The sequence below is a fragment of the Eumetopias jubatus genome, unplaced genomic scaffold, assembly GCF_037043125.1.
Source record: "Eumetopias jubatus isolate StellerSeaLion01/CBP00866 unplaced genomic scaffold, mEumJub1_p1.0 scaffold_12, whole genome shotgun sequence".
NCBI classification, from domain to species: domain Eukaryota; kingdom Metazoa; phylum Chordata; class Mammalia; order Carnivora; family Otariidae; genus Eumetopias; species Eumetopias jubatus.
Genome location: NW_028274818.1, coordinates 58752385 through 58776507, shown reverse-complemented (window position 1 = coordinate 58776507; position 24123 = coordinate 58752385). Strand labels below are relative to the sequence as shown.

General features: G+C 46.5%; 1 protein-coding gene across 1 annotated transcript; it reads right to left on the bottom strand.

Annotated features, from left to right (window-relative positions):
- Positions 1-633: 633 nt before the first annotated feature.
- Positions 634-9557, bottom strand: CREG1 (cellular repressor of E1A stimulated genes 1). Its single transcript, XM_028111929.2, has 4 exons — positions 9172-9557; positions 5517-5636; positions 4075-4262; positions 634-1927 (listed from the first exon to the last, which is right to left on the bottom strand). Exons 1-4 carry the CDS (start codon positions 9523-9525, stop codon positions 1924-1926), a joined length of 666 nt encoding a protein of 221 aa, XP_027967730.1. The 5' UTR covers positions 9526-9557; the 3' UTR covers positions 634-1923.
- Positions 9558-24123: the final 14566 nt, after the last annotated feature.

The window sequence follows — 24123 nt, the reverse complement described above, 5'->3', positions numbered from 1 at the left end:
CCGACTGTCTTTTGCTACAGGTGGGCTACAAGGGGCTCTGAAGGAAATGACATGGAGGAAGCGGTAAATCCGTGGAAGCCTAGCAGCAGCAGCACAAGACCGGGCCTCTGGTTTTCCTCTTGCCCCTCCTGGGCTGCCTTTTCCCCAGTGTCATCTCATCAAGGCCATCCACCCCTAACCTGGCCCACCGTGTCATTCTTAGGGACTTGAGCAGCCCTGCGTACAAGACACCAGCATCTCCATAAGAAGTGGTCTACGGCGCTCTCTGGTGGCCAGCCAGAACATAACAGAGACATAATCTCATTCGACTGTTAACGAATCCCCAGCACCTGCTATGAAAAAGTAGGTGACTTTCCAAATGATAACTGGATCCTACCTGAATATACATATGTTTTGATATGGTATCAAATGATGAAGATAAAACTCACAATCAGTGAGTAAAGGGAGAAAAACAGATATACACCCTCAATCTCATTTTTTCACAAGGTACCTCGGCACCCCGGGCCCTAAAGGAAGCCAGCCAGTGGTTGATTTAACAGCATGCTAAAATAAAAATGCAAAAGGGTTTTGACAGCGCGCAATGAAAGTGTAATAAATATTAACATCTATGTTTAAGAAAATAAATCCAACACATTTCATGAAAATAATGCTTTTAATTATTTTGAGTGAAAAACCTATTTTACCAAATTCAATATAAATCGTGTTTCTTAGAAGGCAGCTCTTTGCTGGATTTTAGGTAAGTTCATTTTGTAACTTTAAAACATAACAACTCGTATTCATCTTCCTTTCTTAGCCATTTAAGGATTCAGCAGCTTGGTTCCTGACACCCCTCTTTACGAGGGATCTTCCACCATCTCCTGAAATCATGTATATAGATAGTAAAACGAAACCTTTCTTCTTTTCTGAAGAAATGCGATTTTTTTTAATGCCACCTTTTCCCTCATGACCCAACTTAGGTAGTAACAGCATGGGAGCCATTAAAGACTTAAGAGTAGCTGAGGCCACTGCTGAGAGCAGCATTATTTAGAAAGCTAGAGAGTGGCTGGGGGCAGCGGGTTTGGAGCAGGGCTTATGCTGGTCTATGTCCGGTAAACTTTACTCACGAAAGAACACGAGAAACGACTTACACAAAATTCCCTGCATCCTTTTTTGTTTTGCAAGTCCATTTTGGGGCAAAACATAAAATAAAATAATGTGTACATGTATGTCGGTGTGTGTTTTGAGTGCAGGACACAGATTATACAGTGTTCTGTCCACTTTGATGGGGAAATCAAATTCAGGAAAGGTTTATGAACTTCTTCTGTTCCAGGTAATCATCACTTTAGATTTGGGAAAAGTGGAAAAAAAAAAAAAGTCCTTTATAAGAAATAGTTTTGCCCTACGTTGGATCAACAACTACCCGAGACCGTCAGGCACGAACGGACCACGCGGAGGAAGTGCCATGAGCATCTCACCAGGGTCTGGCACGACCATGCACGTGCGGGTGCGCGGGCACATAGGCCAGCCCCGCTGCCGGGCTCGGGCAGCTCGGGCAGGTCGGGCACAGGCGCAGGGGACCGAGACCCTCCCCCAGCACGGTGGCTTCCAGGAGGTAAGGACCCATGTTCTTACATCTAAATCTGGCTCCTCTTCAAGGAGCACCGCTGGAAAACTATTTGGAACAGATGGAGCAAAACTTCTTGATCATAATGAAAGATATCCCTCTATGAAAATGGCTTCAAATTTGGAGGGAAAAAAAAATTCTAGCAACCAAATCTTCCAAGAAATCCAGGAATAGGGCGACTCTATTTTGTAAACAAGCAAGCAAGCAAAGCCAACAAGCCGATCTGGGAAATGTTCTACAGAGAAATATTAAGCCCTTCGGGTCTGCATGAGCCATCCTAAGCAGCCTCCAGGGTGGTGTTAAAGATGCCATATTCTGCTTCACCTAGAGAGGGGAAAAGAGAGGAAGAAGAATTATTTCATTAAACGGAGTTGACAAATCTTATAAGGTCATCATTCTAGGGAATGATTCAAGCAGCTCCTGATCCAGAAGTTTAGGATTTTGAATGAATTTCAGCCACTTGAGAGTACTGAAGAATTGCCTGAGTTTGTGCACATTCCTGAATTCTGGTAGCAACGGGTTTAGGGTCCGGCCTTGGAGACTTCATTTTAGCCAGCACCCCTCCCCTGTGAGTATGATGCCCACACGCTCTGGTAGAGTCCTCTGGGGCGCAGAGCTGATGAACAGCGCAATTTGTCTGAAATGGACAATAGTCAGATGAGTTCTGAAAGGTCAGCTTTAAGATTGCCTCTCCCTAGGATTCCGGTGTCCTGCCTCAGAAGGGGTCACACCCTGGTCTGGACTTTGGTCCTCCTCTCAGAAGGACAGGGAAATGCTCCCTCTTACCTCTGAGCTGCAGAAAAGGCTCACGAGTCTGCATAATAAAACGGGAACCTCAAATTTATCTAGTTTACTCACTTATTCAACATGGACACTTATAGGCAAGCACATTTCTGTTATTAAAGCAAGTATTGCCCTTGGGCATGTCATTTATACAAAAATAACTGTATTTCAGAGATTGTCACATCTTGTAAAAGTAAACTTTAACCTTGCATTGTGGGCCTGTCATCTTACTGGCCATCCTCCTGGATAATTCATTGCCAGGTCATAATGTTGTAATTGTTGCCTCCGGATTCCTATAAAGTAAGGTGGCTTTGTCAGTCCAGAAGAGAATCACTGGCCTCACTCTTCTCCTGTGTGCTCAGAAGCAAAAGAAACACCACAACTGCTGGGTTCCTCATTCAAACAAAGAAGCTGAGAACCTTTGTCTCAAATTATCAGCCTGACAAGTAGCCAGTATTTACTAAGCACCTGCTCTGAGCCATGCGCTGTCCTAGGCCCTGTTTGGGATTAAACAAACGAATAAATAAATAAAACCTGAGCTTTGCTGTGAAGAACTTTACAATGGTGATGGGAACTCAATAGTTCAGTGTGGAACTATGTGGAATGCAGAAAGGCTGAGAATATAAGCCCCCAAGTGAGCTACGGTCTACAGGCCTAACTTAGCCTCATCACCCATGATCATGTCTTGCGGGGAGAATTCAATGTGTAAGGCAGTCGGCACGGCACTGAGCCAGCAGCAAACGCTCACCTCCCACTGAAGGTGGCCTGGAGGACGGCAGCTAGGCCACCGACCTTGTCCCCAGGGAAAAGCCCAGACTTCTGTATCCCTTCATTGGAACCCTGACCCAATTTCAAAGGATCTGATCACACCCTTCTTTCCTGTCCTTTTCCCATCTTCAGGCTATTTTCTTCTTCGTTCTCTCCTGGGTGCCCTCGGGTGTCAACCTCCCCCCACCCCAAGTGTCCACTTCCTGGTGGGTGCCCTACAGCACCCCCAGCACTCACAGCACTGGGGCTGATGGGCACAGGGCCACGCGCGCAGACTCAGATGTGGACCATTCACGGTCTAGAAGCACCCAAGTCTCATTCTCATGGGGAAAGGCCATCACAGGTCAGCCAGGGCCCCAGAGCATCGCCTTAGTTCAAGCCTGTAGACAGAGCTCGGGGGCTTGTGAACTTGGATGGAAAAGAGACGTTTTCGTTTTCATTAAGCTCTAACTAAAATTTATCATTTCCTTCAATGATGAATGTGCAACAAACCCAAGTGGTGATAGCGTATCTGTGACTGTCACCAACAGAAATAAAGAAATCACAGATACTCTCACGTCACGTTAGAGTTGTTGAAAATGCCGCAAAATATCCAGTGCTCACTACTCAGAAAGTAATGTTATAGACTCACTATTAAATCTTATTTAATGTGTTCATTAAAAAGCCAACATATTATTACACCATACATTTTAAAAATATTTTTTATAAATGTATTTCAATAGAGTTGTTTCCGTTGTATTTCCTATGTATTTTATACACCTAAAACTACGGTTCTGAAGGAGAGTCATAGGCTTTACCAGCTTGCTAAAAGGGTCGGTTCATGGTACATGAAACGGTTAAGACCCCCCTTGCTTTAAAAGATCAAGGACTGCTAATCAAAGTTGCAGTATTAGAAAGAAGAAAGATGCGTAAATACTTACTGATGAAATGTGACATTATAATATTCTTCAGGTGTCACTATTTTTGGTCCACCAAAGTAGTCCAGGACCCAGATGTTGGTTATGTTCAACTTGGCAAAGAACCAATTATGGCTGGACGGCCAGGTTTTCATCTCAGGATGCCGGACAAATAGGGAATGCTTGGCAAAGCCCATTTCCGTTTGGTTCACCTGAAGGGCATATGTGACGTAAATGACTCCTAGCAACCACACCCTGTGTTCTCGCCTGCTAAGGATGTGGGGTTCTAGCATTCTACAAATCCTGAAGGGTCTATTCAGTTACAAACCCTGATCTTAAGCTTAAGGAATCAAGAGGAAATGAAGGAAGCATGCAGAAAAGCGGAAAACATCCGAGAATTCAGATGCTGGTGGTACAGATACGGACGTGGGAAACTATCCTGAGTACTGACTTCCATTGCCCGACAGTCATTCCGAGCTATCAGAGTAACCGGCACAGGGCGTATGATAACATGCTAGGATGCTCACGCCGTGTCACATCGGCACACGTATCCCGGAACAAGCATGTGTTCAACACGGAGATGCAAATCCACAGAGGATAAAGGTCTCGGGAAGAAGCACAGTGGAACTCAAGAGCATTTGCCGCCCCTCCCCCCTTCTCCTGCTGGTGAAATGCAGCCGCAGAGATGCGTCCACACAGAACTTCCAGACCATTAATCAGACTTGTCTGAGGTAATCATGATGGACAAGGTCAAGAAGCACATCCGCTGGCAAGGCCATCGGATCAGTGCTCGGACACCTTGCCCTCTGCCTTGCAGCGCTCACCCCACTGTCTAAATTCACGTCTGGTATTTAGTAACAGGCACCCCTCTTTCAGCTTCTGTGGTCTGCTCTCTGCCCTAAGCCACTGTTAAAATATGGAGACAAGGAGCCCACACAGGGGAAACACTGTGCAGTGCACAACATGGCCAACGGCAGAGGGTTTTGGTTGAACAGATGTTCCTTACAGAGGAGCTGAGCAGCTGTTACATCTATTCAGCTTCAAAAACTCGTTCATTTTCCGCATAAATATCTTATCAAACACCTATACGAAGTCAACCAATTTAAGCCTTTTGTTTTCATGAAAGTACAGATTAGAATGTATTCTCACTCTGTATCTCAATCATAAATCATTTTCATTTTATTCTTAAGATATCTCTTCTTGGGGCACCTGGGTGGCTCAGTCAGTTAAGCGTCTGCCTTTGGCTCAGGCCATAATCTCAGGGTCCTGGGATCGAGTCCCACAGCAGGCTCTCTGCTCAGAGGGGAACCTGCTTCTCCCTGTCCCTCTGCCTGCCACTCCCCCTGCTTGTGCTCTCTCTCTCCCAAATAAATAAAATCTTAAAAAAAAAAACAAGGTATCTTTTCTTTCATTGCTAAGAGCTGATGCTCTTCTAAAACCTGTCTCTGTTCTGGTTAACTACTCACCTTGGTAACAGTTCCTGACAGTATTATGTGAGCACAGAGTGGACTTTGGGGATCAAATCCCTGCTTCCTGCAGAAGTTAGTCTGTGCCAAAGACATGGTCAGCGTAGCATGTGGATTCTCCTGTAGAGAGAAAATAAAGATCCTCACGCGTGAGATACTGTCTCTGGAAAGGTAATAAACCTCATAAGTCACATACACACTGTCCCTAGACCTGAGCGTTCTTCCAGGAAACAATGAATTGTAAAATACCACCTACCACTTGAGAAAATTACTAGTTGAGTAGAGTTTGATCTTGACCTTTCCTCTGGAAAAGCAGGGGCTAAGTTCCCATATTTAAGATTAACTGATTCACTCTTTTTTCTTAAACTCTTAATCTGTTTCATATTCACCAGAGAAATTACTATTATAGTATTGCCCAAATACAAGGCTGGTCTAGAGCCTTCACCGAAAGATCTAAAGGGTTAGACTCTAATATGGAACTAGTGTGCAAAAATACACAGTTGTTCACCTAGCTAATCGTACAATTTAAGCAAGAAAGTTGCTGAATCATGTTTTTTGGTTATCTTATGCTAGCAGAAATTGTCTTGTGATCTCAAAATTGGAGAAGTTGTTCATTCCTGTTTTAGCAATAAGAGAAGAATGCTTAGACTCAACAAGTGAAGCAAGCAAAATTCTTCCTTCTTATTCAGAAATCAGCTTCATGAAAGGCACTGTTGAGAGATCACAGAAAAATTCACATGTTGCATTTAGTGCTTTAAACTTCAAGTGGCTTGTGTGGAAAATTCTGCCATCTCATGGTGACCTATCAAAACAATGAGTATAAAGAGAGCTCCTTGAAATCATTTAGACAAACATTCACTGTCTGTACACTCTTAGGCAAGAGGCCAGAGGAGACAAAAAGGGGGGAGGGGTTCTCCTTTCTCTGTGACTTTATAATCCGGTTGAAAAGTCAGACATTAAATAATGCAAGATGACACAGAAGAGATCAGAAGACAGTATATAACTAATTGTCAAGTGGATGGTACAGTGAAGAGTATTTGAAGTTTAGTATAAGGAGATGTCAACATAGCCTGGAGTAATATGGACACTATAGAGAGCCTTATAAAATATTCAAAATCAGGACAGAAGTGGGATGATGTATTAAAGGTAATGGGAATTCCAAAAACAGAACTAGGGAGACGTGGCACATGATTTTGAGTTATGAGAAACCCAATCTGCTTGAAAGAGAGGTTTTGTGGTGTGTGGCGGGGGGGATGTGGGAGAGATGGCAGGGGGTGGGGGAGTGAGGGTGGCTCAACGCCAAGCTAAGGAGTCACGACTGTGCTCTGCAGGCTGGAGTCTGTGCTTTCCAAGAACCACCTGCATGGAGAACTTGTTAAAATGCTGGTTTCTGGGCTCCGTTCCCAGCCCTGGTATTTGTACTTCAACAAACATCCCAAGTGAATCTTATGCAGCTCTAGGCAACCAGATGCTGTTAAAGGTTTCTGGGCAGAGGGCAATGCTGTGTGGTATTTTGTTCCTGGAAATATGGCGAGTAGGGTGACAGGGGGAAGACAGAGGTCAGAAGGAGGAGGTAGAAACCAACCTGACTGGTTAACTGGCGGAATCAAAGTCAGACTAATTCTGCCGTGGCCACACCTTTTCACTGCCATCACAGAAACCTGAAATCCAGGAGAGGCTCCTTACTCCGTCTCTCTAGACAGGTCAAAGACCTGGGCTGGAGTTCTACCTGGCAGCCGTTAGTGGCTCGGCACAGGGGAGTCCCTTCTGAGTCTTAGTTTTCCTCCTTCCTACAAAGCAGATAACCATTATCAGCGAGACTTTAAATATAATTATGGATAGCAGTGGTTCTCAATCCCCCTCGCTCATTAGAAGCATCAGGGAGGGATTGGGGAGTTGTGTGTTTTTGGTTTTTTTTTTTTTTTTTAATAAAATGTGTTTTCAATAAAATACCCAGGTACCGTATTTTTAAAAGTCTTCCCAGATGACTGTGTTTGTAGCCAGGGTTGAGCATCGCTGACTGAGTAGAATGAGCTTGCTTTGGGCAAATACCTGAGAATGGGGTGGGCTGGGAATAAGGAAGGGGTGAACGGAGGTGTGTGTATCTTAAAAAGAGCAGCGGTTTCTGTTTTTTATTCAGAGAATTCAGGTCTCCAGGGGCACAGATCTTCCAAGAAACTAAAAACTTAGATTTGTGGGGCGCCTGGGTGGCTCAGTTGTTATGTGTCTGCCTTCAGCTCAGGTCATGATCCCAAGTGTCCTGGAATCGAGCCCTGCATCGGGCTCCCTGCTCCGTGGGAAGCCTGCTTCTCCCTCTTCCACTCCCCCTGCTTGTGTTCCCTCTCTCACTGTGTCTCTGTCAAATAAATAAAGAAAATCCTAAAAAAAAAAAAAACAACTTAGATTTGTAATTGAAATCTCAATTTTCGAATGTTGGTAACTACCCTAACCCCTCCCTCCCCACCCACAAGGAATACAATCCAGGACCCTCTGTGGGTGGCTGAAACCTTATATAGACTATGCTTTTCCTATACACACACACACTTGTGATAACGTTTAATTTATAAATCCGTCATAGGAAGAGATTGGCAACAATAACTAGTAATAAAATAGGACAATTATAACAATATACTGTAATAAAAGTTAGGTGAATATGCTCACTCTCTCTCAAAATATCTTATTGTCCCGTACTCACTCATCTAATGATAATGCTGAGAGATGATCAAATGCCTAGGGAACGAGGTGAAGGGGGGGTAGGCTTTGTGACCTGGTGCTAGGCTACTATTATCTGACAATATCTCAGAAGGAGAATCATGTGCTTCTGAAATACAGTTGACTTCAGGTAGATGAAACCACAAAGTGAAACCACGGAAGGGGGTGGGGGGGCGGGAGACTACTGTAATTCAAATTTATTATAAAACCAAACAGACCTCTGTGTGGGCCAAAGAAAACTGGTCTGTGGGACATATTCAGGTCATGTGCCGCCATCCTGTGACCTGTATTTTGAAGGCAGACGGACCTGCCATAGTTGGGCTACTGGCTTTGGGCAAGTCACTCAACCTAAGCTTCAAGTTCTTCATCCGCAGCCCATTCCCGGACTCTGTATGGCTCTAGCCCCCTCACGCTGTAGAGTTGTGACACCACTTGGGACAGCACGGATCCACCAGAGGGTTCTAAGCCCGGCCCTGCCACAAAAGCCGGGCAAAGGGTGACCACATAGACCTCACATCAGTTCTGCTTCTTAACCAGGGAAGGTAATGTGCACCGGGGGCCTCAACGCTGCCTTAATCACTCACAATGTAGTGTATTAGCCTCTTGCTGCTGAAAGGAAAATTCTTAATTCAGAAGGAAGGGTACGCCCTGTAAGACTTTTAACAGCGCCACGGTGTGCCCCAGGACGACTCACGGGTGTGAAGTCGTCCCCGCCCCCGCCCCCCCCCCCCGCAGGTGCTGCCAGAGAATTCACCCCAGCTGCGGGTGGGCGAGAAATTCCTGCATTTAGTTGCCCAACAGTTGGAATGCTGCAAAGCCAGCGCGGGAGGTAAGAGGCAGGGCTCAGGGCCGCGCGCAAATTCTTCCCCCGAGCTGCCCCGCCCTCCTTCCCCGGCAGAATTTCGGCGACAGTCCAAGGCTGGCCCTGCGGCCTCCGGCTCACCTGCAGGTTGCCCACCGACTGCTGCAGCGGGCTCAGGTAGAAGTAGGGCACGCCGCTGCCCGCGCCCGGGGGCCCGTCGCTGAGCGACAGGACGTCGGCAAACGCCCAGCCGCGCACCGCCTGGTCAGTGGACAGGGTGGCCAGTGCGCCCCAGTCGCAGACGTGCGTCACGAAGCGGGCCACGCGCGCCGCGTCCTCGCGGGGCGGCAGCGGTGGCACCAGCGCGGCGGCGGCCCAGTCCCCGTGATCTCGGCCACCCCGGCCCCGCGCCGGCGCCACCAGCAGCGCCACCAGCGCGGGCGCCAGCAGGGAGGCGAGCAGCGCGCGCGCGGACGCGCGGGATCGGCTGGCCATGACTGTGACTCCAGAGAGAGTCCGCGGCCCCGCTACCGACTGGGGTCGAGGGTTAGCCCGGCGCTCCCGGCCCCGCCCACCGCGGCGCGGGCTGGTCACGCCCCCTCGGGGGGCCAATCGGAGTCCGGGGGGCGGAGGGGGCGGGGCAACTTACTGGGGCCCGACTTGTTTATCCACCTCCCTGCAGTCACCCAGCCGCTTTTTTTATTTATTTATTTTTAATATTTTATTTATTTGAGAGAGAGAGCGAGAGTGCATGGGGGAAGAGCAGAGGGAGAGGAAGAAGCCAACTCCCCGCTAAGCGGAGATACTGGGGTCGGGCTCCATCCCAGCACCCCAAGATCATGACCTCAGCCGAAATCAGACGCTTACCCGGCTGAGCCCCAGGCGCCCTTCCCCGTGGAGATCTTTCAGGACGGTGAAATTGTCCTAAATGTGAAGTTTGCTTTGTTTGGCAGATGGGAAAACGGAGGCTTAGAGAAATTAGGAAACTTGCCTGTGTCATCCTGTTTGGAGAAGACTGGCGTGTTCACACGCACACCTTTTTAAAATACCTTTGGATACGGATAGTTGGCGTGTGAAAGAAATGCTGCAATTTCTGTATATGCTCCCCTTTTCTGTTTGCTTCACTGTCCGCACCAAAGAGCATCAGGGGTCTCGGTGGTAAAGGAGAGAAGCCCCAAAGTTTAAGACTTTATAAGCTGCTCCTGGGCCAGGAGTCTCTTACCCAGAGACACTAAGGGATTGCTAGTCTACCCTCAGTATTCCATGCACAAATTTGAACTTACTGAAACCAGTTTGGGACCTGTTAAGTCATCGGAGGAGTCCGTGGTTTCACACATTTCTCATCCTTAGTGACCCTCTCACACCGTGTAAATAGCATTTCTTTTCGCTCCTGCTTAGAATCTTCTTCCAGGAGGAGCATTTTGGGCACTGTTCCCTGTGCCCCACATGCTCTTCCCTCAGCTGTGGGCATGGCTACCTCACTCCCATCCGGACCCATTCTTTCAGGTGTAACTTCTCATTATAATATTACCGGAATTGGTAAATGACCTCAGACCACCTGACCTACATTCTTTTTTTATGTTATGTTAATCACCATACATCACATCATTAGTTTTTGATGTAGTGTTCCATGATTCATTGTTTGCGTATAACACTCAGTGCTGCATGCAGAACGTGCCCTCTTTAATACCCATCACCAGGCGAACCCATCCCCCCATGCCCCTCTTATACCTGTAAGCTCTGGTCACATCTCCTTTAAGAGAATCTTACTCTTTTTGGCCGAGCCTCATATCCCCACGTTAATTGTTACAAATGCTGCGTGGTGGTGCTAGGGCAGGCGTTTGTCAGCTTTGAAAATCCGGCTCTGGCAGCTACCTGGCCCTCTGTGGCTGAGTTCAATAGAGATGAAGTAATTTCACTCAGCTGCTGTGGGTCAATCATGTGAGCAGGTGCAGGCAACAGGTGTGTGAGCCAAAGTGCTGCCTCTGCTTTCTGTCTCAAACTCAGCAATATTCAGCCGAGAAGATTCTCAGGCTACTTGGTGAGAACTTGTGTACAGAAAGAAGACTATTTACTCTGAATAGGTGTTTTCAGTTCCCTCTGGTAGCCAAAGGATGTTACACTCCTTGCTTTCACATTCAGGTAAGAGGAGTGTGAGCAACCCTTAATCGAAGTTGGTTTCCTTTTTAACAACTGAATTTGGAGGAGCTTCAAGCTAGGTGGAAAACTAAAGAGGGAGAAATTTGAGAGGAGGAAAATCAGGTTTATAATTTTCAAAAGAAATACAAATAATTTGAGTAACTGCCTTAACCTGTTAAGGAAAGAGTGTACATAATTTCACATTTGGAGTTCTAATCTCAGCCCTGCCACCGTCAAGCCTTGGACCATAGGACTTCCATTTCTCCTTGTTGGGGCTCAGTTTTCTCACCTGAAATGAGAAGTTAGATTAGATGATATCTGACACCTCTGTTGGCTCTATAATCTATTAACATGCAAAATATGGGCCTTTAGTAAGTTTCACAATGACGCTTTTTGCAAGAGGACAAAAAATATCTTTTGTTTATTGCTATACCACCTGTTGCTGGCATACAAAATAACAATAGGTCCTGGTGTAGCTCCATTGCAAAACAGGTGCCTGGAAGTTGGCTCCATGCACTTGAGCTTGAGAATGAGGTCTACAAACCCCCTCCTCGGTGTCTGTCTTTGCACTCACTATTCCCTGTGCCCTGCATGCTCTTCCTCAACTATGGGCATGGCTACCTCACTGTCATCCGGATCTCCACTCAGGTGCACTCCCCAGAGGTGTCTCCTTGACCACTGTTTCTGAGAGGCCTTCTTCACTTACTCTCCAGTGGGCAACACTGTTCATTTCTTTCATAGCAATTATCACACTCTGTAGGAACTGTATTTATTTATATAGTTACTTGTTTAATGGTCTCCCCTGCTAGAACCCAAACTCCAGGGGAGCAGGAATGTTGTTTATCTTATCCACCCCTGTATTCCCAACCCACAGAGTAGGCACTCAATAAATATTTACTGAATGGCTGCCTGACTGAATTAATAATATCCATTGGAATTCTTTGTACATAAAGCCTTCTAAAATCAACAGCAGGAAGTGAGGTTGACTAAATGGAGATGCTCGAGAGTAACATCAGGTGCTTCATCTCTTAATTAGCAAACCCTCCTCATGGGAGTATTGGGGAAAACCCTTAGCCAGGAGGAGCTGGATCCACCATCCAGATCATGCTGGTCTCATCTGGACTTTCTGTCTTTATTTGAACAGGCTGAGCTGCTCTCCATCCCCCACGGGCCCACCAGGAATTAGTTCTCTTCTCTGGGTTTGACCCTGGTCAGGAACCCCCACTGCGTGTTCCCCCTCTCACACAGTGCTGCCCTGGTCATGTGTCTGGGTCCCTACCCTAGTGCTGCGTGTATGACTCCTCCAGGGCCCAAGGGAATACGGAGGAAGGAGCCCAGGAAGGCTTCATATCAGAGGTAATTCTTGAGGTGAAACTTGAAGGATGAATAGAAGCTTGGCAGACGATGAGAAAGTTGGGGGAGAGGAGGAAAGGGAGAGTTCTACACTGAGGAGGTAGAACATACGCAGGCAAGACATTGTGTGTTGGGAAAAGCAGTCGTAAGATGAAGGGAGTGTGAAGAACCAACGGTGGGCGATGGGCATATTGGTGCCAGGGACTGGAGTCACCTCCACACTCTGCTGGGACCAGGTCCACAGCTAAGCTCACTCACTGGTAGGATGCAGTCCCTGGTGCGTTCTGGATTGAGGGCCTCGGTTTCTTGCTGGCTGCTGGTTGCAAGCCTCCCCCCACTCCTTGCCCCATGGCCTCTCCATAGGGCAGCTCACATCCCAGCAGCCGGTTTGAAGCAAGTGGTTGAGCGAGAGAAAGAGAGAGAGCCAGCAAGATGGAAGCCAGAGTCTTTCTATGACTTCGCTAGACTCTCAGAGCGACACCCTATCACTGGAGGGGAGGGGACTGACACAGAACGTGAGTGGGCCGGAGAAGCACACAGGGTTGTTGCAGTCACATGACGGTGGTGTTCAGTTACGAATACAGCCAGGATGACCTCAGAAAAGCATCCACAACATGCGTTCATCCTCTAGCCCCACTCTGTACCCTCCCCCGGTCTCATGCCTTAGTCTAGAAATGGAACATTGCAGAAAGGGGAAGGAGAGACTAAAATACCCTCAACCACATACACTGAAAGTGCCTATGGTGGCACTAATGTTTGGCCACTGTGGAGCCCCCGCCCTGACGGCGCCTGGCACAGATCTGCAGCATCTGGCTCCACGGCGTCCCCAGAAGTGGTTCGACTAAGGGCTCCGACAACAGAGGAAGGGCCCTCATGCCTCTGTGGGTAGTGGTGGCCTCAGCAGCGGAGGGTGAGCTCATTTGTGAGCCCCTATGAGACTCCTCGGTGATGGGAAGGCTTGGAGGAGATGCAGGTCCCGCCGTCATGAGTGGAGGTGAGGACCTCCTCCAGCGTGTTATTGTTAACGTGACCCAGGCATGGGTGTCTACCGGACAAACAGAAGCTACTTCTATAGGTGAAGCTGTCATCGGACAAAAGGGAAAACCATGAGCTAGCTAGCTAGAGACGATGTTTGAGGTGAACGAGAAGCTGGCTTTGGTCAAGGTCTTCAAGCGCAACCACTGGACTGAATCCCTGTGTTGCTTCTCTACATCCTCCAAGAGTCTTAGGCTCGGTGGCAAGATCTTCACTTATCAAGAAAATGGATGAGTGGCGTGGAGAGGTGTGGGGAAGGTAGGGAAGGTGGGGCTATTAATCGTTTTTCCCAAAAGGAAGAAGGAAAATGAGAGCTAAGTAGTGACAGACAGAGTTGAATTGTCAGGACATTATGTGGCTCATACAGGAGGTACTTGAGGTTTTCGCACGCATCATTACTAAACCAGTGTTTGATAAATATTTCTATTTTTAATGTAAGGGGCATTTGCACCATAGAAAAAGCTATATTTATTAGGTCATGTCTTTTATTTTGAACAATCACAGGTTTTGAGATTGGCAGGGATGATTTGATTTTGGAGGTTAAATTGTGACAGAAGGTACTGTTAGTAACTGGGCGACTACTAGAACACCAGCTACAGTAACTAGAATGAATTACAAGTCCTTTAAATCCTTCGCCTTATAGAGATGCCTGGGTGGCTCAGTTGGTTAAGCATCTGACTCTTGATTTCAGCTCAGGTCTTGATCTCAGGGTGGTAAAATCGAGCCCTGTGTTGGGCTCTGCACTGAGTGTGGAGCCTGCTGAATATTCTCTCTCTCCCTGTCCCTCTGCCCCTACCTCCCACCACTCATGCGTGTGTGCACCCTCTCTCTCTCTCAAAAAAAAGGTAAATAATAAAAAAAAAAAAAAGAAAATGTAAAGCCTTTGCCTTATAGATGCCATTAAGGATGTGTGAAAAATCATAGACCAGAACACACTATAAAAAAACAATTCTCAGGCACCTGGCTGGCTCAGTCGACAGAACTTGTGACTCTTGATCTCAGGGTTAGAAGTTTGAGTCCCACAGTGGTAGAGATTACTTTAAAAACACAACAACAACAACAACACAATTCTCATGCTCCTTAAGTAATTATAATCAGAGCATATTATTTCTTTCCTCACAGCCCGCACTGGCTAGTTGTTACACTGAATGTCCGTCATCCTTTGCGTGCCTGCAAGCCCTACCTGGGCTGCTCCCTGCAGACCTCCCAAAGCACAGCTCCTCTGCTCACCCCCCACGCCAGCCACATGTCTCCTCGTCATTCCCCAACACCTCAGACCTTGCCTCCTCAGGGCCCTTCCACCTGTCTTCCTAACTCCAGGAGCTCACTTCTCTGAGCTCCTCGAGAGCCAGCTCCTTCTCAGCCTCCTCAACCCTTAAGGATAACTTCATGAAGAGAGATTCTCCCTGGCCCCCCCTTCCAGAGCAGTCACTTGCAGTCACTCTGGCTCTGTGACCCGGCTTTATTTTCTTCCTAGCACTCACCATAGCGAATAATTATGTTTGTCCACCCCCTTCGCTAAAAATGGAAACTCCGGGTGCCTGGGTAGCTCAGTTGGTTAAGTGACTGCCTTCGGCTCAGGTCATGATCCTGGAGTCCCGGGATCGAGTCCCACATCGGGCTCCCTGCTCAGCAGGGAGTCTGCTTCTCCCTCTGACCCTCTTCCCTCTCGTGCTCTCTATGTCTCATTCTCTTCTCTCAAATAAATAAATAAAATCTTAAAAAAAATAAATAAATAAATAAAAAATAAAAAATAAAAATGGAAACTCCGTGAGAAGAGGACTAACTTAGTCTGTCCCGGCTGCTGTAACAAAATATTGCAGCCTGGGTGGCTCAAAACCAACAGAAGTTTATTGCTCACAGTTCTGGAGCCTGGATGTCCAAGATGAGGGTGCCAGGATGGTCGGGTAAGGGCCTTCCTCTGGGTCAAAGACTTATGGTATCCTCATGTGGTGCAAGGGACAAGGGTGCTCTGGGGATCTCTTTTATAAAAGCACGAATCCTGACCTAATCACCTCCCAAATGTCCTGCCTTCTAACACCATCACTTCAGGTGTTAGGATTCCAAGATGTGAATTTGGGGGGGGGGGGAACATAAATATTCAGACCATAGCAAGGACCTTATCTGTGTTGTTCAGTTCCGAATCCCCCTGGGCACAGACAATGCCTGGTCTATAGCAGGTGCTCAGGCATCGATGGCTGGATGAATGAATAAATGGGTGATTAAATCATGGGCAATATTTAAAATATTGTTAGCTGGGTATACGTCTGTAGTGTGTACAGCTTAGAGTACGATTTAAGATCACATCTTAGACAGTATGGTACTGGCACAAAAACAGACACATAGATCAATGGAACAGAATAGAGAGCCCAGAAATGGACCCTCAACTCTATTGTCAACTAATTTTGACAAAGCAGGAAAGAATGTCCAATGGCAAAAAGACAGTCTCTTCAACAAACGGTGTTGGGAAAATTGGACAGCCACATGCAGAAGAATGAAACTGGACCATTTCCTTACACCACACACAAAAACAGACTCCAAATGGTTGAAAGACCTAAATGTGAGACAGGAGTCCATCAAAATCCTAAAGGAGAACACAGGCGGCAACCTCTTCGACCTCAGCCACAGCAACTTCTTCCTAGAAACATCGCCAAAGGCAAGGGAAACCAGGGCAAAAATGAACTATTGGGACTTCATCAAGATAAAAAGCTTTTGCACAGCAAAAGAAATAGTCCACAAAACCAAAAGACAACCGACAGAATGGGAGAAAATATTTGCAAATGACATATCAGATAAAGGGCTAGTATCCAAAATCTATAAAGAACTTATCAAACTCAACACCCAAAGAACAAATAATCCAATCCAGAAATGGGCAGAAGACATGAACAGACATTTTTCCAAAGAAGACATCCAAATGGCCAACAGACACATGAAAAAGTGCTCAACATCGCTCGGCATCAGGGAAATCCAAATCAAAACCTCAATGAGATACCACCTCACACCCGTCAGAATGGCTAAAATTAACAAGTCAGGAAACGACAGATGTTGGCGGGGATGTGGAGAAAGGGGAACCCTCCTACACTGTTGGTGGGAATGCAAGCTGGTGCAACCCCTCTGGAAAACGGTATGGAGGTTCCTCAAACAGTTGAAATTAGAGCTACCAAACAATCCAGCAATTGCACTACTGGGTATTTACCCCAAAGATACAAATGTAGGGATCCGAAGGGGTACGTGCACCCCAATGTTTATAGCAGCAATGTCCACAATCGCCAAACTGTGGAAAGAGCCAAGATGTCCATCGACAGATGAATGGATAAAGAAGATGTGGTATATATACACAATGGAATACTATGCAGCTATCAAAAGGAATGAGATCTTGCCATTTGCAACGACGTGGATGGAACTGGAGGGTGTTATGCTGAGTGAAATAAGTCAATCAGAGAAAGACATGTATCATATGACCTCACTGATATGAGGAATTCTTAATCTCAGGAAACAAACTGAGGGTTGCTGGAGTGGTGGGGGGTGGGAGGGATGGGGTGGCTGGGTGATAGACATTGGGGAGGGTATGTGCTACGGTGAGCACTGTGAATTGTACAAGACTGATGAATCACGGATCTGTACTTCTGAAACAAATAATGCAATATATGTTAAGAAAAAAAAAAGAAGAAGAAGCTAGGAGAAGAATGAAGGGGAGTAAGGCAGAGGGGGAGACGAACCATGAGAGACTATGGACTCTGGGAAACAAACTGAGGGTTCTAGAGGGGAGGGGCGTGGGGGGATGGGTTAGTCTGGTGACGGGTATTAAAGAGGGCACGTTCTGCATGGAGCACTGGGTGTTATGCACAAACAATGAATCATGGAACACTACATCAAAAACTAATGATGTAATGTATGGTGATTAACATAACAAAAAATTATTAAAAAAAAGAAGTGTGAGTAGAAGAAAATTTTCCTTTAGCCATTGACAATAACTTAAGTTGGGTTTTTTTTTTTTTAAGGATTATTTAGAAGAAATAAGAAATCTAAATGACTCCTTATTGAAAGTAAAAAGAAAAGTGCTTAAGGAGGTTGAATCTCTGGCCAGGCCTTGAAGTTCTGATGGGGAGGCAAAGGTAGCCATTTCCCCCTAGAGGGTGTCTATGGGGTGAGTCTTCCACCAACAACCAACCTGCTTTAACTCTCAGTAAATTCTCTCAGTACTTCATGTGTAAACTCAGGCAAACATTTTTAAAAATTGAAATGTTAACAACAATTTCAAGTGAGTCCCCTCTCAAAACATCACCAGCACCACCAACAAAAATACCTCAGGAAGAGTTCCTCAAGTCTGTATTTCCCGGTACCCTCTTCACAGAACCGAGTTCTGGGTTCTACAAACAAGCCATCCCACCCACCTGCATCACACCAAATCTTTTCATGCCCCCAAGTTCCACTTGGATTTCAAGAAACTTAATTTTTTGTTTGACAGGAGGCAATTACATGGCGTGTAGAGGTAAAGAAATGCCCTTTCACCTCGCCGGCTCCGAAGTCCTGAAGGGGCCGTGGGTTATTGAAGAATTCCCAAGAGAGCTGAGGGCCCAACTGGAAACATGCCCAACCTGCTCCAACTTAGAGAGACTGCAGGGGACTCGTTTCACTACTTTACGTGCCGGGTCTTTCTTAATAAGAGGCTGACATTTCTCGAAGAAATCTCCTTCAACTATGACTTTTTCAATGTTGACTCATGACATTCTTAAAGACACCTAGCACCCCTGGAGGCCTCTACTCTTCTCTTTTTATTTATTTATTTATTTGTTTGTTTGTTTATTTATTTATTTATTTTTAAGGTTTTATTTATTTATTTATTTGACAGAGTGAGAAAGGTAACACAGCAGGGGAAGTGGGAGAGGGAGAAGCCGGCTCTCTGCTGAGCAAGGAGCCTGATGCGGGGCTTGATCCCAGGACCCTGGGATCATGATCCGAGCCGAAGGCAGATGCTTAACTGACTGAGCCCCCCAGGCGCCCCTATTCTTCTCTTTTTAAATATCTATTAGCAGCAGCCTGGAGAACCCCCATCTTCTTTGGCTTAGTAGGACCACTTTTCCCTTTAATATTTAAATCAAAATATCTCATATACTGGGTTGGGGAATTCATTGCATTTCTCCGCAGAATAACTGAGGATTCTTGCCTTGGGGAGGGGGGGAGGGTTGTTTCTCATAATAGTTTTCTGCTAAACTCTTGATATCTCCAGAAGCTTTCTCTTCTTTTTGTCCTGAATTAACTGGACAAAGGGTTTTTCTTAATCCACCCCCCACCCTCAATGAACACTACTTACCCAGAGTGTGGCACGGTTTTGTTGAAGGTTTGAGGGTGGAGCTAGACTGCTGTGTACCACAGCAGATGGTTTTAAATTGAATATTTGAATCTCTTTTCTAGAAAGCATCCCAGTCTACTTCAAGAAACTATAAATTCTTGTCTCTTTAATATGTACAGTAATTTAGCTTGATGTTGTAGCCCGGCCACCCTGCTTGGGGGCTATTTTTCCACAACAAAATGGTTTTCTGGGCATTTTTGTTGAATAAAATACACTTCTTTTTCTAAAGTGACTCTGGGGCCCATTTTTAAACTAGTAGTTTTTTTTTTTTTCCTCTGTCTCCTACACTTATAAAACTGCAAAGGGAAGCTTTAAGTAGTTACTCAGTGTGTGTTGATCAAATAAATTTCAAGCCCGTTAGTTGAATTCATCTTATTCCTCAATTTCTAGGGAGGGGAGACAAGGAATCTTTGGGTGAGCATTCCATGCCAACATCATTGTGGACATTGTCTCTCAATGTTTCAGGCCGTGTTTCAAGGAGGACTGTAGACCCCAACCAGCTTGGGGTTAGTGGGGCCACATGCCCACTTCTGGCCAATAGCATATAAGATCTAAGTAGAAATGATGTCACTTCCGTGCTGGTGGAAGGCCCTCTCTCCCTCTGCTGAGGCAGCTGACAGTATTCCCCCCCACCCAGCCTGAAACCATGCAGAGCAGACCCTCCCCCACCAGGGAACACAGTGAACATGTATTACTAGTGGGAAATAACAATCAACCTTTGTCGTTGGAACTCCCAGAGACTGGAACGCTCTTTGCTACTGAGCATAATTAGCCTATTTTGACTGATGTACTAATTCTAATTCCTGTAACAACCCTACCAAGTAGGTATTATTATATCCCCCTTTTTGATGAGATTTCCTCAGGTCACAGAGCAAATAAGTGGTCAAGACTGTTTTCAAACCCACATCTGTCTGACCCCATGCCTAGCCTCACTACCCTGCATTTCTAGCTACGTTTACTAAGCTTTACTTTCTGATGAATCTTCTTACCAACCGACTCATAGGTGTTTTTAAATTCCTGATTCTGCTGTGCAGGGATACCAATCAAATGGCACTTTAGAGTTCTTACTGTACATTATCTCGTTCCATCCTCACAACAGCCCTGTGTGATAAGCAGGGTGTTTTCAGCCTCATTTTGCAGATGATCCAAATGAAGTTCAGAGCCATGAAGGGTCTTGGCCTCAGTGAAATAGATACTACGTGACAGAGCCAGGTCCTAAACCTATGACTTTCTGACTTCAAGTGTGGTGCCCTTTCTATGTGCAGAGAGCCTTTCAAACCAGCTCGTTTTTCTCCAGTGAGTCCTATTTGCCTCGTGCTGGGCACACAAGAATAGTAGAGCAAGCAGCAATGATTTCATTCATTCTTTCATCCATTCATCCGTCCTTTGTGCCAAGCATACTTCTTTCATCCATCCTTTGTGCCAAGCATACTTCTTTCATCCATTCTTTGTGCCAAGCTTACTTCTCAAGCCAGATCTGTTGATAAACTCTGGGGGGAGTAAATTGGGAGAAACGAGACAGTTTCCAGAAAGAAGTCTGAAGGTAGGAACAGGTTGGGGGTGCTCTGGAGCCAGCTTGTACCAGCTCTCAAGAGCTAATACAGCATATCTCCTCCATCTCTGAGTTTAGTGATGTTGCAGCAGCTTGAAACTGGCCAAGTTGAGCCAATTTGGAAACTGGTAAATGCTGCACTGGGGAGTGAAAATTAAAACTGAATGTGTTCCCTGGCCAACCAGTCCCTTGGACTAGAGACAAAATTGCCCAGAGCTTCCATGCCCAATCTGGGACAAGTGTCTGTTATCTTTTAAGAAGACGGAGAGACATAGAGAAAGCCCTCCAGGGCAGAAATGAGGAATGAGGGGTGGTAAATCTTCCTAGCAACTCCACCCTACGCCCCCCAGCCTGCTTTCTGCCAGACAGGAGAGCTTGACCACAAAAGGCCTCGATGGCTGAGGCAGCAGAAGGGAAGTATCCTGCCATCACAGGCAACATCTCCAGAGGTGTGGGGGCCTAGAGACTGCATCACACAGACTCTTTGGGCCACAGTGGTAAGACTGGGTGTCAAGATGAGTTAGGACAACAGAAACTGGGCCAACCCTACAGGGTAATGGAAGTCAAGAGAGTGAAGAAATCAAATATCCACTCTCCAAATTAGTGACTCTGCTTTCACCCCACCCCTCCATGGAGTGGTTGACGATGAGGAGTTCTTCTCTATCCGCAGTGTGATAGCAGATTCCCCTCCTTCTAATGATCAGGGCTCTTCCTCCTGGTCTCTCAGCATGAGAACCCCAAGGTGATGGGGTGGACACATTTCCCCTCCGGGAGCCAAGACCTCTAGACCTGCAGAGCCCAGCATTATGGAGCAGGACGCACACATTTCCAAAGTGGGCCACCCGGAGCAATGATAGGTAGGACCTCCCTTATTTTTACCCCATGTTTGCTGGGGACACTGTACCGTATAATGACTGATGAGAGGGAATGCACACTCTGTCCAGGAGGATGACACTCATCCTCACCTGGTAACAACCCCAGCCCAGCACCTCAGCTGTGCCTTCGAGAGGGCATTCCATGGCTCTCTCAGGATGGCATTTTCTGCACGTTCTGTTCTGTGAAGAACCAGTGAATACCAGGGTCATGGGCCCACTTCCACATCTCCCCTGCTGTAAAGTGGATCCCTTGGTCCAATGTTATGTGGTGGGAGGTCTCATTTCTGTGGGTCAAACGCTTCTGGACTTCCACTTTCCAGCAGGTGGAATATTCCTTTTCCCTATTCCTCCCATTAAGTACAAATGAAAACTCTGGAAATTATATATACATTTAAAAAAACCTAAGACTCTGTAAGGTGGAGAAAAGGTGGCTGTCCCGCTAGAGGCCATGGGACCTGAGGAAGGACACAGTGGTGGGTTCTCGATTTTCTTCTGTCTCATATGTACCAGACTGGCAGCTAAAGGAACTGGCAACCTGGAAGCACAAATGGGCATAGATGGGGAAGAAAAGCCCCCCAAAAAGTCTGTTCTCTTTAGCCAAAGACCATGAATAGATCATTCTAGAATGGCAGAAACTTTTAGACAGTAATCACTTGACTCCAACCAAATACCATAGAAAAAACTGACTCCACCCATGCCAGCAAAAACAGGTGGGGAGTCTTTCCACCACCACCAGGCCATAACCGCTCCCCACCCCCACACTGGGCTAGCCTCAGAAAGTACGACTCATAGGTCTGAGCAATTCTCCCAATGCATTAGCCATTGTTTGGTCATAGAGTCTGAATAACACAATGAGAGCAATAAGATGGACCAATGTGCTGACCATGTCCCATGGCCCAAAAGTCCAGGTCCCTCTACTCCATTATTAGAGAAGGAGGGAAGGTTCTAGAGGAGCAAGAATGTATGCTTTTGATTCCCACATGAATAAGAACAGTTTCAGATTCCTCTTTCTGACAGGGCTAGAAAGGGATGCACATCTAAACCAATGGCCACATATCATGTGCAGATGAGTGTCATTCACTCTAGCAAAGAGAGCATATGACGCAACAGCCATAGTTGAGGATATGACTGGGTACACCTTGCCACAGCCCACTGTCATCCTCAGGGCCCATGTCAGGCCAGAGTGATCAATTAAACGGAGACATGTTGGGGACAACCACCCCACATCGCTGATGTTTTTAAAGATGGCGTGCATCACCACTATTTGCCCCTAGTATCTTGGATGGAGTAAGGGAACGCATCCAGGGCATTGCATGGGGCCTTCCCCACTATGATACCTCACTATGCAGGCCACTACAGGGTTTCTGCCGACCCTCAAGTTTGTCCATTTCAAATTATACATCTGGAGACAGGGAAAATGTCCCCTGGGAGAGCCCGTGGACCCCAAGGGAGCAGCTATGAGCTGGACTGAGGCCAGGATGACTGATTACCTGGCCCCCACCTGCCCCTACTATAACAAAGGGACAAAGTAATGCTTTAGGTTTCCAGGTATCATATCAAAACTTGGACCCTGTGTCCCTAAAATATTTGGTACTGCCCTTTTCTCGGTGCAAAGTTACCCAACTAAATAGCTCTTACTTTTGGCGGCGGTGGGGGGGGGGGGGGCGGGAGGGGGGACTACTGGGGGCATCATTACCATTTACACTTGCCATGGTGTTACAAAGCCATCTTCCGAGGGTGTCAGCCTCTCCTCATTGAATGGGTTCGAGGTCTTAAAACTGGTTCAGGTCTGAAAACTGAAATGGAAATTTTAACTCTTTATTGTTGTGGCTGCTCCCAGTCTCCTAATGATCCACTGTGTTGGATGTGAGGGTGATCTGACTGTGACATCTGTCACTGCATTGGTCACCAGGGTTGGTTAGGCTGATCTGGCCGGCTGGGCGGGTGCCCCCTTCCTCCCTCCCTGCTCCATGTGCATCCCTCCTAGAGCTGCATGCCTGGTCGAATAGGATGACTTTCCCCAATAGAGGAGGATCATTCTTCGGTCAAGGGTATACGAGTAGCCATTGTCTCCTGCTAGAACCTCCAAACAAGCTCTCAAGGCCCCTTTGTAGGAGAATGTAGGGTAGTCACGCTTCCAAGACTCCAGACACATCCAAATGAGGTGCTGCGTGTGGCAGTCTGCCTTTCAAAAAAAAAAAAACAAAAAAAAAAAAAACAAACTTTTTTTAGAGCAGTTTTAAGTTCACAGCAAAACTGAGGGGAACAGAGATTTCCCATATACCCCCCACCCCACACAGCAGAGCCTCTCCCATCTCAACATCCCCCACCAGAGTGCCACATTTGTTACAACCGACGAACTATCCTAACACGTCGTAATCCCCTAAAGTCCATAGTTAACGTTAGGGTTCACTCTTGGTGTTGGACGTGCTGTGGGTTTGGACAGATGTATAATGACATGTTCTCCATCCTTATGGTACTATACAGAGTATTTCCACTACCTCAGAATCCTCTGGGCTCCACCTGCTCTCATTCCTCCCTTGTCCCCACCCCCCAACCCCTGGCAACCACTCATCTCTCTACCGTCTCTACGGTCTTGTCTTTCTCACAATATCATGTAGTTTGGGTCGTACAGTACGTAGCTTTTTTTTAGACGGGCTTCTTTCACTTAGTAATTTGCATTTAAAGTTCTTCCAATGTCTTTTCAAGGCTTTATAACTCATTCATTTTTAGCACTGGACAATATTCCATTATGTGGATGGGCCACTGTTGATTTGTTCATTTAC

Excerpts from the sequence above, each read along its gene's own strand:
- CREG1 (XM_028111929.2), bottom strand. The coding sequence starts at position 9,525 with ATGGCCAGCCGATCCCGCGCGTCCGCGCGCGCGCTGCTCGCCTCCCTG. Across the intron at positions 5,637-9,171 it reads AGTCGGTGGGCAACCTGCAG|GAGAATCCACATGCTACGCT; the intron begins GTGAGCCGGAGG and ends TTCTCTCTACAG. Across the intron at positions 4,263-5,516 it reads TGTCAGGAACTGTTACCAAG|GTGAACCAAACGGAAATGGG; the intron begins GTGAGTAGTTAA and ends TATGCCCTTCAG.